Source organism: Tachypleus tridentatus, chromosome 10, assembly GCF_004210375.1.
Source record: "Tachypleus tridentatus isolate NWPU-2018 chromosome 10, ASM421037v1, whole genome shotgun sequence".
NCBI classification, from domain to species: Eukaryota; Metazoa; Arthropoda; class Merostomata; order Xiphosura; family Limulidae; genus Tachypleus; species Tachypleus tridentatus.
Window position 1 is genome coordinate 6992009 of NC_134834.1, and position 14474 is coordinate 7006482.

The 14474-nt window shown below is 35.1% G+C and overlaps 1 protein-coding gene across 1 annotated transcript in view; it reads left to right on the plus strand.

Annotated features, from left to right (window-relative positions):
- Positions 1-460: 460 nt before the first annotated feature.
- Positions 461-14474, plus strand: part of LOC143227936 (uncharacterized) — a 29547-nt gene continuing 15533 nt past the window's right edge. The window contains exons 1-5 of the mRNA XM_076459291.1: positions 461-582; positions 1281-1392; positions 4359-4430; positions 6313-6384; positions 8173-8244. Of these exons, the coding sequence (XP_076315406.1) occupies positions 480-582; positions 1281-1392; positions 4359-4430; positions 6313-6384; positions 8173-8244 (431 nt within the window). The 5' untranslated portion in view covers positions 461-479. The remainder of the gene's footprint in view (positions 583-1280; positions 1393-4358; positions 4431-6312; positions 6385-8172; positions 8245-14474) is intronic.

The window sequence follows — 14474 nt, forward strand, 5'->3', positions numbered from 1 at the left end:
TGACTAGCTACGTTCCCCCTAGTCTTACACTGCTAAATTAGGGACGGCTAGCGCAGATAGCCCTCGTGTAGCTTTGCGCGAAATTCGAAAACAAACAAACATATATTAATGTGATCGGAAGATTGTATTACCCGACGGAGGGTTTTAATAGCGTATCCAAGTTTACTTACTTGTGTGTCAGGTCGGCTGTATTAACAGTCAGGGTGATAGAGTTATCAAACTAACCATGATAACAACTGGTATTCGATCGCTACAACTTTACTGTGTAATGCTGTGTTTCTTTTTAGGTTGTATATCTAATTATTTTAACTGTGTTAAAGTTAATTAACAACGAATTTATAGCTTTACAGTCGCTGTTAAAAATGTATTTTATTAACGTTTATGAATGATTTAGGGAGATTATCACCTAGACACGCTAACATTATCCATATGTATATTTAATACTAAACAGTAACTGGTGGTAAACATAGAAACTAGACATGTTCATTGACTCTGGTTTTCCAGTGGATTACCACGGCAGCGTCGTCTATTTCTTTGAAAGCACGTTCAACGCAAGCTCCCGCGAACACAACACCAGCTGCGGTAAGTTACGTCACGTGTACTGTTTAAATATGTTTGTTTGTTTAACTTGTTTAATTCCAGTCTTGCTCGATATTATAATTTATTTTGTTTTCTGTTTGTAATAAGAATGTTTGACAATGTTTGTCACCAATTGTGGAAGAAATACTTTAACAGCTTCATTTTAATCTGCTAATGTTATAAACATATGTTTGTGTTTATGTTTTTACACGCATAGAGTCTGGGTGGGCACGTGAAAGTGCCCAGACCTTGGGCCCAAAGATTCATGGTTTGTATCCCATTGTCTTATAAAGGCGCTCCGAACTTTAGGACTATTGCTGCGTTATAATAGTGACTGTCAAATCCCACCATTCATGAGAGTAGAGAATTGGCGGAAAGTGCTGTTAGTTAGCTGCCTTCCTCAAAGTTAAGAAGAGCTACGAGCAGTTTTCTATAACACTGCGAACAAATTCTAAACAAACTTATGTCTCTGTGTGCTTTCGTGTGCAAACGTACGTGTTATATCCATATACACATGGGAAAGTTTCCATATTCTATAAATGAGATACATCAACTTAGATATCGAAACATACCTGCTGGGTGTCAATTTCACAGATTAGAGATTTTAAGTTATGGAACCTATTGTTCAGACCAAACTATAAGGATCTATAAAAAGTCAAGGAACCCAGGTTTTTAATGTGGTTTTCTATTTATTGCTGCAGGTTTACCCATAATTCCAGTCGGATGTACGTGTTCTCGTCTGACCGCTGTTAGCTGCAGAAACCAGAATCTCACAGAAATACCCGTGGGAATTTCTCGTGGTGTGACTAAACTGTACGTATTTCTGATTATGTGAATAATGTAACGGTACAGATCAGAGATTAGTGATGAAGTAACGGGACAGATCAGAGATTAATGATGAAGTAAGGGACAAATCAGAGATTAATGATGAAGTAAGGGACAAATCAGAGATTAATGATGAAGTAACGGGCCAGATCAGAGATTAGTGATGAAGTAACGGGCCAGATCAGAGATTAATGATGAAGTAAGGGACAAATCAGAGATTAATGATGAAGTAAGGGACAAATCAGAGATTAATGATGAATTAATGGGACAGATCAGAGATTAATAATGAAGTAACGGGACAGATCAGAGATTAATGATGAATTAACGGGACAGATCAGAGATTAATGATGAATTAACGGGACAGATCAGAGATTAATATGAAGTAACAGGACAGATCAGAGATTAATGATGAAGTAACGGGACAGATCAGAGATTAATGATGAAGTAAGGGACAGATCAGAAAATAATGATGAATTAACGGGACAGATCAGAGATTAATGATGAAGTAACGGGACAGATCAGAGATTAATGATGAAGTAACGGAACAGATCAGAGATTAATGATGAAATAACAGGACATATCAGAGATTAATGATGAAGTAACGGGACAGATCAGAGATTAATGATGAAGTAATGGGACAGATCAAAGTTTAATGATGAAGTAATGGGACAGATCAGAGTTTAATGATGAAGTAAGGGACAGATCAGAGATTAATAATGAAGTAACGGGACAGATCAGAGATTAATGATGAATTAACGGGACAGATCAGAGATTAATATGAAGTAACGAGACAGATCAGAGATTAATGATGAAGTAAGAGACAGGTCAGAGAATTATGATGAAGTAAGGGACAGATCAGAGATTAATGATGAAGTAAGGGACAGATCAGAGATTAATGATGAAGTAACAGGACAGATCAGAGATTAATGATGAAGTAACGGGCCAGATCAGAGATTAATGATGAAGTAAGGGACAGATCAGAGATTAATGATGAAGTAACGGGACAGGTCAGAGATTAATAATGAAGTAACGGGACAGATCAGAGATTAACGTATTTCATGTCTGAAGTGAAATAAAACATTAAAGTTACCTCCATCCCCTCCAAAAGAAACGCGTACTTTCGAAGAATAAACAAATGAGAAAGTTGTTCATATCGAGGGCACCAGTTTGCTCTGGATTTCGGATCTGGCGAGTCAGGATCAAACCCAGTTGATACCACAAAGTGTTCCACGTATATTAAGCTATGAGCGCGTTATGCGAGTCAAAGTGCCGATGGTTGGTAGCAGGGTGCTTGCCTTCCCTCTGGTAATTAGAACAAAACTGGGGACGGCTGCAATTAGTAGATACCCCTCAGTAGCACAACGGTATGTTTGCGGACTCACACCGATAGAAATCGGGTTTCGACACTCGTGTTGGGCACAGCACAAATTGTCCATTGCATAGCTTTGCGCTCAATTCCGAACAAACAACAAGAAGATTAGAATTAGGGACCGAGGCAACAAGGCTTAGCAGTCGTGAATACAATGTACAGATTCTCTAGTACGGTTAAAGAAAAGAAAACCCGTGCCATTTACTTACTTTTATAAAGACACTTTCCTAAACTATGGTGTCCAGAGATGTTTATATCATCCTCCGTCCCATCGTGAAGATTACGTTTAGTTAAAGTGGATTTTAAGTCCTGAATTAAACGTTCCACTGAGAGTTGGTGAAGACAGAAATGGATAATGTCCTGGATTTCTAGGTCACAAGCTTTCAGAGATCTGTAACTCCATTGGTGTGGAATAATCTGCCTGTCTTATCAAGTACGGTTACTTCATTGAAGTGGTTCGCACTGCTATAGCTTTTAAAACTTAAGGGTAGTTTCATTAAACTCGCAAAGACAACAGCCATGCACAAAGACTTTCAGAGTTTTAACTTTCTCTCGCGTTTCTAAGACCTCACAAGTTTTAACTTTCTCTCACGTGTCTAAGACCTCACAAGTTTTAACTTTCTGTAACGTATCTAAGAGCACACAAATTTTAACTTTCTGTCACGTGTCTAAGACCTCACAAGTTTTAACTTTCTCTCAGTGTCCAAGACCTCACTAGTTTTAACTTTCTCTCGCGTTTCTAAGACCTCACAAATTTTAACTTTCTATCACGTGTCTAAGACCTCACAAGTTTTAACTTTCTCTCAGTGTCTAAGACCTCACAAGTTTTAACTTTCTGTCACGTATCTAAGACCTCACAAGTTTTAACTTTCTCTCACGTGTCTGAGACCTCACAAGTTTTAACTTTCTCTCAGTGTCTAAGACTTCACAAGTTTTAACTTTCTGTCACGTGTTTACGACCTCACAAGTTTTAACTTTCTCTCACGTGTATTGCCCGTTTGTGGTCTAGTCGTTAACTTACCAGATAGAGAATCTCGAGTTCGAGATTTATTTCTTCCAAAAAACCCTGATAATTAACAGATTTTTAAAGCCCTCCCTGTGGGCACGGCACAATGTGTTATTTTTTTTTTGTTATAATAAAGCCACACTGAGCTATCTGCTGTGTCCGCCGAGGGAGAATCGAGCCCCTGATTTTAACGTTGGAAATCCGAAGACTTTGCGGTTCAACCGGGGAACAGGATCAGCAAAGATCGCCAGTGGTGAAGTTTTGTGCTTGAACCGCAAACAAAGAAACAAACATGTGTCTTATGTATCGTGCAAGTAACTATAGTAGTTTTAAAAGTCCAACTAACATGACAAATATTTTAGTATTTTTAATTTTGTAATTTGTAATATTTTCAACTATTGAGAATTCGGTTACTGATGATTATTATTGTTGTTGTTATTGTTTATTACAATTTTGCATCATTGTTTCGGTGAAAATCAGAAACATTCGTGTTTATCTATTGTTGTTTCTTGTTGTGTTTCAAGTCTAATCTTAATAAGTAGCTGTTCGAAAACTGAGTACTTTTATTTTGATGTGTAGCGCCCTCTCCACTAATAACATCTCTGTCTTAAGAAAGGGAGCGTTCAAACCTTTCCCCAAACTCCAGTCTATGTAAGTATGTCTTAACCATTCACCTGCCACCACACTCTAGGTAAACATAATCCACACACCAGTCCTCTGACGTCACCGTTGATAGTTAAATTAGTGTTCTAATTTTCAAGGTCTCTGTAGTAAAACAAGCAATATGAAATAATATAAGGTACAGACAGTTCGTGTTGATGTAAAATACAAACAACTTGTTCTAATCTTGTGGTCTACACACAATTTGTTCTAACCTTGTGGTATACAGTCAGTTTCATGTAATATTGTGCTCTACAGATAGTTTGTTCTAACCTCGTGGCTTACAGTCAGTTTCATGTAATATTGTGCTCTACAGATAGTTTGTTCTAACCTCGTGGCTTACAGTCAGTTTCATATAATATTGTGCTCTACAGATACCTTGTTCTAACCTTGTGGTTTACAGTCAGTTTCGTGTAATATTGTGCTCTACAGATACCTTGTGCTAACATTGTGGCTTACAGCCAGTTTCATGTAATATTGTGCTCTACAGATAGTTTGTTCTAACATTGTGGTATACAGTCAGTTTCATGTAATATTGTGCTCTACAGATAGTTTGTCCTAACCTTGTGGTATACAGTCAGTTTCATGTAATATTGTGCTCTACAGATAGTTTGTCCTAACCTTGTGGTATACAGTCAGTTTCATGTAATATTGTGCTCTACAGATACCTTGTTCTAACCTTGTGGCTTAGTCAGTTTCATGTAATATTGTGCTCTACAGATAGTTTGTTCTAACCTTGTGGTCTACAGAGTTTGTTCTAACCTTGTTGTCTGCAGATAGTTTGTTCTAATCTTGTGGTATACAGGTAGTTTGTTCTAATTTTGTGGTTTACAGACATTTTATTATAACCTTGTGGTCTACAGAGAGTTTGTTCTACCATTATGGCATATAGAAGTTTGAGATCTTAATTCAAGTATAGAGATCTTAATATCCCTGATTATATGTATAAATGTTTGGAGTAGTGGCTTCAGTTTACAGATGTTTGTTTCTCGTGTACAGATGTTTAATAACCTTTGCTGTAGAGTACAGATATTTGTATCCCTGACTGTAATGTGGAAATATTCGTAGTTCAATTATAATGTACAGATGTTTGTATCCCTGCTTGTAATGTGGAAATATTTGTAGTCCTAGTTGTAATATTTGAGTGTTTGTAACACTAGTTGTAGTGTATATATGTTTGTTGTCCTCGTGGTATATTGCAGATGTTTGTAGTCATTGTGGAAGTGTACAGCTGTTTGTAGCCCTAATTGTTTTGTATATATGTTTGCAGCCGTAGTTGTAAAGTACAGATGTTTGTAGTCATTGTGGAAGTGTACAGCTGTTTGTAGCCCTAATTGTTTTGTATATATGTTTGCAGCCGTAGTTGTAAAGTACAGATGTTTGTAGTCATTGTGGAAGTGTACAGCTGTTTGTAGCTCTAATTGTAAAGTACAGTTGTTTGTAGCCCTAGTTGTAATACATACATGTTTGTAGTGTAATAAAGAGGCTGGCCTACTTTATCTTGGTCATGCAACCAGAAATATTTGTTACGGAAATAAGTTTTGTCGTGTAACATGCTTGAACAGTGTACTAAAATATTAGGAACTCAGCGGAAACATAGATCTGTAATTCCGTTGCCTGGCAACATATTTAATATGGTTATTGAACCTTACGATAACATTATCCTGTGAAAACGTTTTTAGAAATATATAGATAGCTCTTAGTATAAGCCGTATCTACCATGAGAAATACAATAAATAATTAAATCTTGCCGGTAGCTGAGAGTAATAGTTATTTTTTTTTATTTACTTCGATATTTTTATATGCACGTAACAATAAAATTTTTATTACATAACGCTAAAATATATATAATGTAATAAATATTTTTCTTTAGTTCTTTAGCAGGAAACCCTATCCGCCATCTGTCGGCAGACGTGTTTGTGGGTATCGAAGGTTTGTTGAAATTGTGAGTTTCCGTTGAAGGTGAACACTGACAAATGGTAGTGGTTGTTTTTTGTTATAATCAATGTTATTTGTGTGACATTTTAGACAACTCTGAGGAGATTCAAAGTATGAAAGTTGTTGGATTGTTTCTCAAACAATCATGTTTTTTTTTTATAATCAATAAGATGTAGGGTGTTGAAGGATTGGATCGCATTAAAATCTTTATTTGTTTGCAGATGGAAAACAAACCGTAAGAATCTTTCTTTTTTTAATTTTGAGATAAATTTATGTTCAGGTATCTAAGCTTTAATTAAATAAACTGTTATTCATTTATATCAAAAAGGAAAAAATGGAAGCTCATTGACAGCTGATGAAAAGCTTTCAGTAACATGAATAGCTTCCACCATACTGACAAGAGTTAATGGGTAACCATAGCATGGCATGTATCTATTAGCCCTATCTTTCAACCAAACCGTTTCACACCACGGAAGGAAAACCTTCAATCTTCCTTCTGAGTTAAAGTATCAAATAAAATGTTTTACATTTTAAAAATCTAAGTATTTATAAGTCAATAATTATTATCAATCTACTCTACGTAAAAAAAACTATTAAAACCGTTTCTTATATTTCTAATTCCAAATATACAAAATATGATGTGAACACTAGCCTTGTGACACATATAAAGACAATATAACGAAAAGACTAGCCTTGTGACACATATAAAGACAATATGACGAGAAGACTAGCCTTGTGACACATATAAAGACAATATGACAAGAAGACTAGCCTTGTGACAGATATAAAGACAACATAACGAGAACACTAACCTTGTGACACATATAAAGACAATATGACGAGAACACTAGCCTTCTGACACATATAAAGACAATATAACGAAAACACTAACCTTGTGACAGATATAAAGACAACATGACGAGAACACTAACCTTATGACACATATAAAGACAATATGACGAGAAGACTAGTCTTGTGACAGATATAAAGACAATATAACGACAACACTAGCCTTGTGACACATATAAGGACAATATGATGTGAACACTAGCCTTGTGAGAGATATAAAGATTATATAACGAGAAGACTAGCCTTGTGACACATATAAAGACAATATAACGACAACACTAGCCTCGTGACAGATATAAAAACAATATGACGAGAAGACTAGCCTTGTGATAGATATAAAGACAATATAACGAGAAGACTAGCCTTGTGAGAGATATAAAGACAATATGACGAGAAGACTAGCCTCGTGACAGATATAAAGACATTATAACGAAAACACTAACCTTGTGACAGATATAAAAACAATATGACGAGAAGACTAGTCTTGTGACAGATATAAAGACAATATAACGAAAAATTAACTTGTGACAGATATAAAGACTATGACGAGAACACTAGCCTTGTGACAGATATAAAGACAATATAACGAAAACACTAACCTTGTGACACATATAAAGACAATATGACGAGAAGACTAGCCTTGTGACAGATATAAAGACAATATGACGAGAACACTAGCCTTGTGAGAGATATAAAGATTATATAACGAGAAGACTAACCTTGTGACAGATATAAAGACTATGGCGAGAACACTAGCCTTCTGACAGATATAAAGACATTATAATGAGACATCTATTTTTGTGACTGTCAACAAGGCAAAGTCTGACGTCTTGTAACAGGTAAAAAGATAGAATGTGAAAAATTCAAGAAATAACAACAAATACACCACTTGTAAGTGATCAGTGATATATCTAAAAACATCTGGAGTATTTTCATCTTCGTTTAGGTATCTACAGCAGTGTGGTTTAGAGTCTTTGTCATCGTCAGCTTTTAAGGGACTAGAGTCCTTGAAGGAACTGTAAGTAGAAACAAGTAATTTCACTATCATCAGAATATTCCATAGGACCATACTCCTTGAAAGAAACGTAAGTGAGGAATAGACTTCTTATAGGTAACGTAGGTGAGGACCATACTCCTTAAAAGAAATGTAAGTAAGGACTAGACTCCTTTAAAGAAACGTGAGGACTAGACTCCTTGAAAGAAATACAAAATAAGGACTAGACTTCTTGAAAGAAACGTAAGTGAAGAATAGACTTCTTATAGGTAACGTAGGTGAGGACCATACTCCTTGAAAGAAACGTAAGTAAGAATTAGACTCTTTGAAAGAAACGTAAGTAAGGATTAGACTTCTTGAAAGAAACGTAAGTAAGGATTAGGCTTCTTGAAAGAAAGGTAAGTAACGATTAGACTTCTTGAAAGAAAGGTAAGTAAGGATTAGACTTCTTGAAAGAAACGTAAGTAAGGATTAGACTTCTTGAAAGAAACGCAAGTAAGGATTAGACTCTTTGAAAGAAACGTAAGTAAGGATTAGACTTCTTGAAAGAAACGTAAGTAAGGATTAGACTCTTTGAAAGAAACGTAAGTAAGGATTAGACTTCTTGAAAGAAACGTAAGTAAGGATTAGACTTCTTGAAAGAAAGGTAAGTAAGGAATAGACTCTTTGAAAGAAACGTAAGTAAGGATTAGACTTCTTAAAAGAAACGTAAGTAAGGATTAGACTTCTTGAAAGAAACGTAAGAAAGGATTAGACTTCTTGAAAGTAACGTAAGTAAGGATTAGACTCTTTGAAAGAAACGTAAGTAAGGATTAGACTTCTTGAAAGAAACGTAAGTAAGGATTAGACTCTGAAAGAAACGTAAGTAAGGATTAGACTTCTTAAAAGAAACGTAAGTAAGGATTAGACTTCTTGAAAGAAACGTAAGAAAGGATTAGACTTCTTGAAAGTAACGTAAGTAAGGATTAGACTCTTTGAAAGAAACGTAAGTAATGATTAGACTTCTTGAAAGAAACGTAAGTAAGGATTAGACTCTTTGAAAGAAACGTAAGTAAGAATTAGACTTTTTAAAAGAAATGTAAGTGAGAATTAAAGGAAACTTTGGACGGTAGAAAAACTTGAAACAGTTGAAGGAAGGTTAACGTTAGTAGGATAAGTCTGTAGAAAAACTTGAAAAAGTTGAAGGTAGGTTAACGTTAGTAGGATAAGTTCTGTAGAAAAACTTGAAACTGTTGAAGGTAGGTTAACATTAGTAGGATAAGTCTGTAGTAAAACTTGAAACTGTTGAATTTAGGTTAACGTTAGTAGGATAAGTTCTGTAGAAAAACTTGAAACAGTTGAAGGAAGGTTAACGTTAGTAGGGTAAGTCTGTAGTAAAACTTGAAACTGTTGAAGGTAGGTTAACATTAGTAGGATAAGTCTGTAGAAAAACTTGAAAAAGTTGAAGGTAGGTTAACGTTAGTAGGATAAGTCTGTAGTAAAACTTGAAACTGTTGAAGGTAGGTTAACGTTAGTAGGATAAGTTCTGTAGAAAAACTTGAAACTGTTGAAGGTAGGTTAACGTTAGTAGGATAAGTTCTGTAGAAAAACTTGAAACAGTTGAAGGAAGGTTAACGTTAGTAGGGTAAGTCTGTAGTAAAACTTGAAACTGTTGAAGGTAGGTTAACATTAGTAGGATAAGTTCTGTAGAAAAACTTGAAACAGTTGAAGGTAGGTTAACGTTAGTAGGATAAGTCTGTAGTAAAACTTGAAACTGTTGAAGGTAGGTTAACATTAGTAGGATAAGTTCTGTAGTAAAACTTGAAACTGTTGAAGGTAGGTTAACGTTAGTAGGATAAGTTCTGTAGTAAAACTTGAAACAGTTGAAGGTAGGTTAACGTTAGTAGGATAAGTCTGTAGTAAAACTTGAAACTGTTGAAGGAAGGTTAACGTTAGTAGGATAAGTTCTGTAGAAAAACTTGAAACTGTTGAAGGTAGGTTAACATTAGTAGGATAAGTTCTGTAGAAAAACTTGAAACTGTTGAAGGTAGGTTAACGTTAGTAGGATAAGTCTGTAGTAAAACTTGAAACTGTTGAAGGTAGGTTAACATTAGTAGGATAAGTTCTGTAGTAAAACTTGAAACTGTTGAAGGAAGGTTAACGTTAGTAGGATAAGTTCTGTAGAAAAACTTGAAACTGTTGAAGGTAGGTTAACGTTAGTAGGATAAGTCTGTAGAAAAACTTGAAACTGTTGAAGGAAGGTTAACATTAGTAGGATAAGTTCTGTAGAAAAACTTGAAACAGTTGAAGGTAGGTTAACGTTAGTAGGATAAGTCTGTAGTAAAACTTGAAACTGTTGAAGGTAGGTTAACATTAGTAGGATAAGTTCTGTAGTAAAACTTGAAACTGTTGAAGGTAGGTTAACGTTAGTAGAATAAGTTCTGTAGTAAAACTTGAAACTGTTGAAGGTAGGTTAACATTAGTAGTATAAGTCTGCAGTAAAACTTGAAACTGTTGAAGGTAGGTTAACGTTAGTAGGATAAGTCTGTAGTAAAACTTGAAACTGTTGAAGGTAGGTTAACGTTAGTAGGATAAGTCTGTAGTAAAACTTGAAACTGTTGAAGGTAGGTTAACGTTAGTAGGATAAGTCTGTAGTAAAACTTGAAACAGTTGACGGTAGGTTAACGTTAGTAGGATAAGTCTGTAGTAAAACTTGAAACTGTTGAAGGTAGGTTAACGTTAGTAGGATAAGTCTGTAGTAAAACTTGAAACAGTTGACGGTAGGTTAACGTTAGTAGGATAAGTCTGTAGTAAAACTTGAAACTGTTGAAGGTAGGTTAACGTTAGTAGGGTAAGTCTGAAGTAAAACTTGAAACTGTTCAAGGTAGGTTAACGTTAGTAGGATAAGTCTGAAGTAAAACTTGAAACTGTTGAAGGTAGGTTAACGTTAGTAGGATAAGTCTGTAGTAAAACTTGAAACTGTTGAAGGTAGGTTAACGTTAGTAGGATAAGTCTGTAGTAAAACTTGAAACTGTTGAAGGTAGGTTAACGTTAGTAGGATAAGTCTGTAGTAAAACTTGAAACTGTTCAAGGTAGGTTAACGTTAGTAGGATAAGTCTGTAGTAAAACTTGAAACTGTTGAAAGTAGGTTAACGTTAGTAGGATAAGTCTGTAGTAAAACTTGAAACTGTTGAAGGTAGGTTAACGTTAGTTGGGTTAGTCTGTAGTAAAACTTGAAACAGTTGACGGTAGGTTAACGTTAGTAGGATAAGTCTGTAGTAAAACTTGAAACAGTTGACGGTAGGTTAACGTTAGTAGGATAAGTCTGTAGTAAAACTTGAAACAGTTGAAGGTAGGTTAACGTTAGTAGGGTAAGTCTGTAGTAAAACTTGAAACTGTTGAAGGTAGGTTAACGTTAGTAGGATAAGTTCTGTAGAAAAACTTGAAACTGTTGAAGGTAGGTTAACGTTAGTAGGATAAGTTCTGTAGAAAAACTTGAAACAGTTGAAGGAAGGTTAACGTTAGTAGGGTAAGTCTGTAGTAAAACTTGAAACTGTTGAAGGTAGGTTAACATTAGTAGGATAAGTTCTGTAGAAAAACTTGAAACAGTTGAAGGTAGGTTAACGTTAGTAGGATAAGTCTGTAGTAAAACTTGAAACTGTTGAAGGTAGGTTAACATTAGTAGGATAAGTTCTGTAGTAAAACTTGAAACTGTTGAAGGTAGGTTAACGTTAGTAGGATAAGTTCTGTAGTAAAACTTGAAACAGTTGAAGGTAGGTTAACGTTAGTAGGATAAGTCTGTAGTAAAACTTGAAACTGTTGAAGGAAGGTTAACGTTAGTAGGATAAGTTCTGTAGAAAAACTTGAAACTGTTGAAGGTAGGTTAACATTAGTAGGATAAGTTCTGTAGAAAAACTTGAAACTGTTGAAGGTAGGTTAACGTTAGTAGGATAAGTCTGTAGTAAAACTTGAAACTGTTGAAGGTAGGTTAACATTAGTAGGATAAGTTCTGTAGTAAAACTTGAAACTGTTGAAGGAAGGTTAACGTTAGTAGGATAAGTTCTGTAGAAAAACTTGAAACTGTTGAAGGTAGGTTAACGTTAGTAGGATAAGTCTGTAGAAAACTTGAAACTGTTGAAGGAAGGTTAACATTAGTAGGATAAGTTCTGTAGAAAAACTTGAAACAGTTGAAGGTAGGTTAACGTTAGTAGGATAAGTCTGTAGTAAAACTTGAAACTGTTGAAGGTAGGTTAACATTAGTAGGATAAGTTCTGTAGTAAAACTTGAAACTGTTGAAGGTAGGTTAACGTTAGTAGAATAAGTTCTGTAGTAAAACTTGAAACTGTTGAAGGTAGGTTAACATTAGTAGTATAAGTCTGCAGTAAAACTTGAAACTGTTGAAGGTAGGTTAACGTTAGTAGGAAAAGTCTGTAGTAAAACTTGAAACTGTTGAAGGTAGGTTAACGTTAGTAGGATAAGTCTGTAGTAAAACTTGAAACTGTTGAAGGTAGGTTAACGTTAGTAGGATAAGTCTGTAGTAAAACTTGAAACAGTTGACGGTAGGTTAACGTTAGTAGGATAAGTCTGTAGTAAAACTTGAAACTGTTGAAGGTAGGTTAACGTTAGTAGGATAAGTCTGTAGTAAAACTTGAAACAGTTGACGGTAGGTTAACGTTAGTAGGATAAGTCTGTAGTAAAACTTGAAACTGTTGAAGGTAGGTTAACGTTAGTAGGGTAAGTCTGAAGTAAAACTTGAAACTGTTCAAGGTAGGTTAACGTTAGTAGGATAAGTCTGAAGTAAAACTTGAAACTGTTGAAGGTAGGTTAACGTTAGTAGGATAAGTCTGTAGTAAAACTTGAAACTGTTGAAGGTAGGTTAACGTTAGTAGGATAAGTCTGTAGTAAAACTTGAAACTGTTGAAGGTAGGTTAACGTTAGTAGGATAAGTCTGTAGTAAAACTTGAAACTGTTCAAGGTAGGTTAACGTTAGTAGGATAAGTCTGTAGTAAAACTTGAAACTGTTGAAAGTAGGTTAACGTTAGTAGGATAAGTCTGTAGTAAAACTTGAAACTGTTGAAGGTAGGTTAACGTTAGTTGGGTTAGTCTGTAGTAAAACTTGAAACAGTTGACGGTAGGTTAACGTTAGTAGGATAAGTCTGTAGTAAAACTTGAAACAGTTGACGGTAGGTTAACGTTAGTAGGATAAGTCTGTAGTAAAACTTGAAACAGTTGAAGGTAGGTTAACGTTAGTAGGGTAAGTCTGTAGTAAAACTTGAAACTGTTGAAGGTAGGTTAACATTAGTAGGATAAGTCTGTAGTAAAACTTGAAACAGTTGAAGGTAGGTTAACGTTAGTAGGATAAGTCTGTAGTAAAACTTGAAACTGTTGAAAGTAGGTTAACGTTAGTAGGATAAGTCTGAAGTAAAACTTGAAACTGTTCAAGGTAGGTTAACGTTAGTAGGATAAGTCTGAAGTAAAACTTGAAACTGTTGAAGGTAGGTTAACGTTAGTAGGATAAGTCTGTAGTAAAACTTGAAACTGTTGAAGGTAGGTTAACGTTAGTAGGATAAGTCTGAAGTAAAACTTGAAACTGTTCAAGGTAGGTTAACGTTAGTAGGATAAGTCTGAAGTAAAACTTGAAACTGTTGAAGGTAGGTTAACGTTAGTAGGATAAGTCTGTAGTAAAACTTGAAACTGTTGAAGGTAGGTTAACATTAGTAGGATAAGTCTGTAGTAAAACTTGAAACTGTTGAAGATAGGTTAACGTTAGTAGGGTAAGTCTGTAGAAAAACTTGAAACTGTTGAAGGTAGGTTAAGGTTAGTTGGGTTAGTCTGTAGTAAAACTTGAAACAGTTGACGGTAGGTTAACGTTAGTAGGATAAGTCTGTAGTAAAACTTGAAACAGTTGACGGTAGGTTAACGTTAGTAGGATAAGTCTGTAGTAAAACTTGAAACAGTTGAAGGTAGGTTAACGTTAGTAGGGTAAGTCTGTAGTAAAACTTGAAACTGTTGAAGGTAGGTTAACATTAGTAGGATAAGTCTGTAGTAAAACTTGAAACTGTTGAAGGTAGGTTAACATTAGTAGGATAAGTCTGTAGTAAAACTTGAAACAGTTGAAGGTAGGTTAACGTTAGTAGGATAAGTCTGTAGTAAAACTTGAAACTGTTGAAAGTAGGTTAACGTTAGTAGGATAAGTCTGAAGTAAAACTTGAAACTGTTCAAGGTAGGTTAACGTTAGTAGGATAAGTCTGAAGTAAAACTTGAAACTGTTGAAG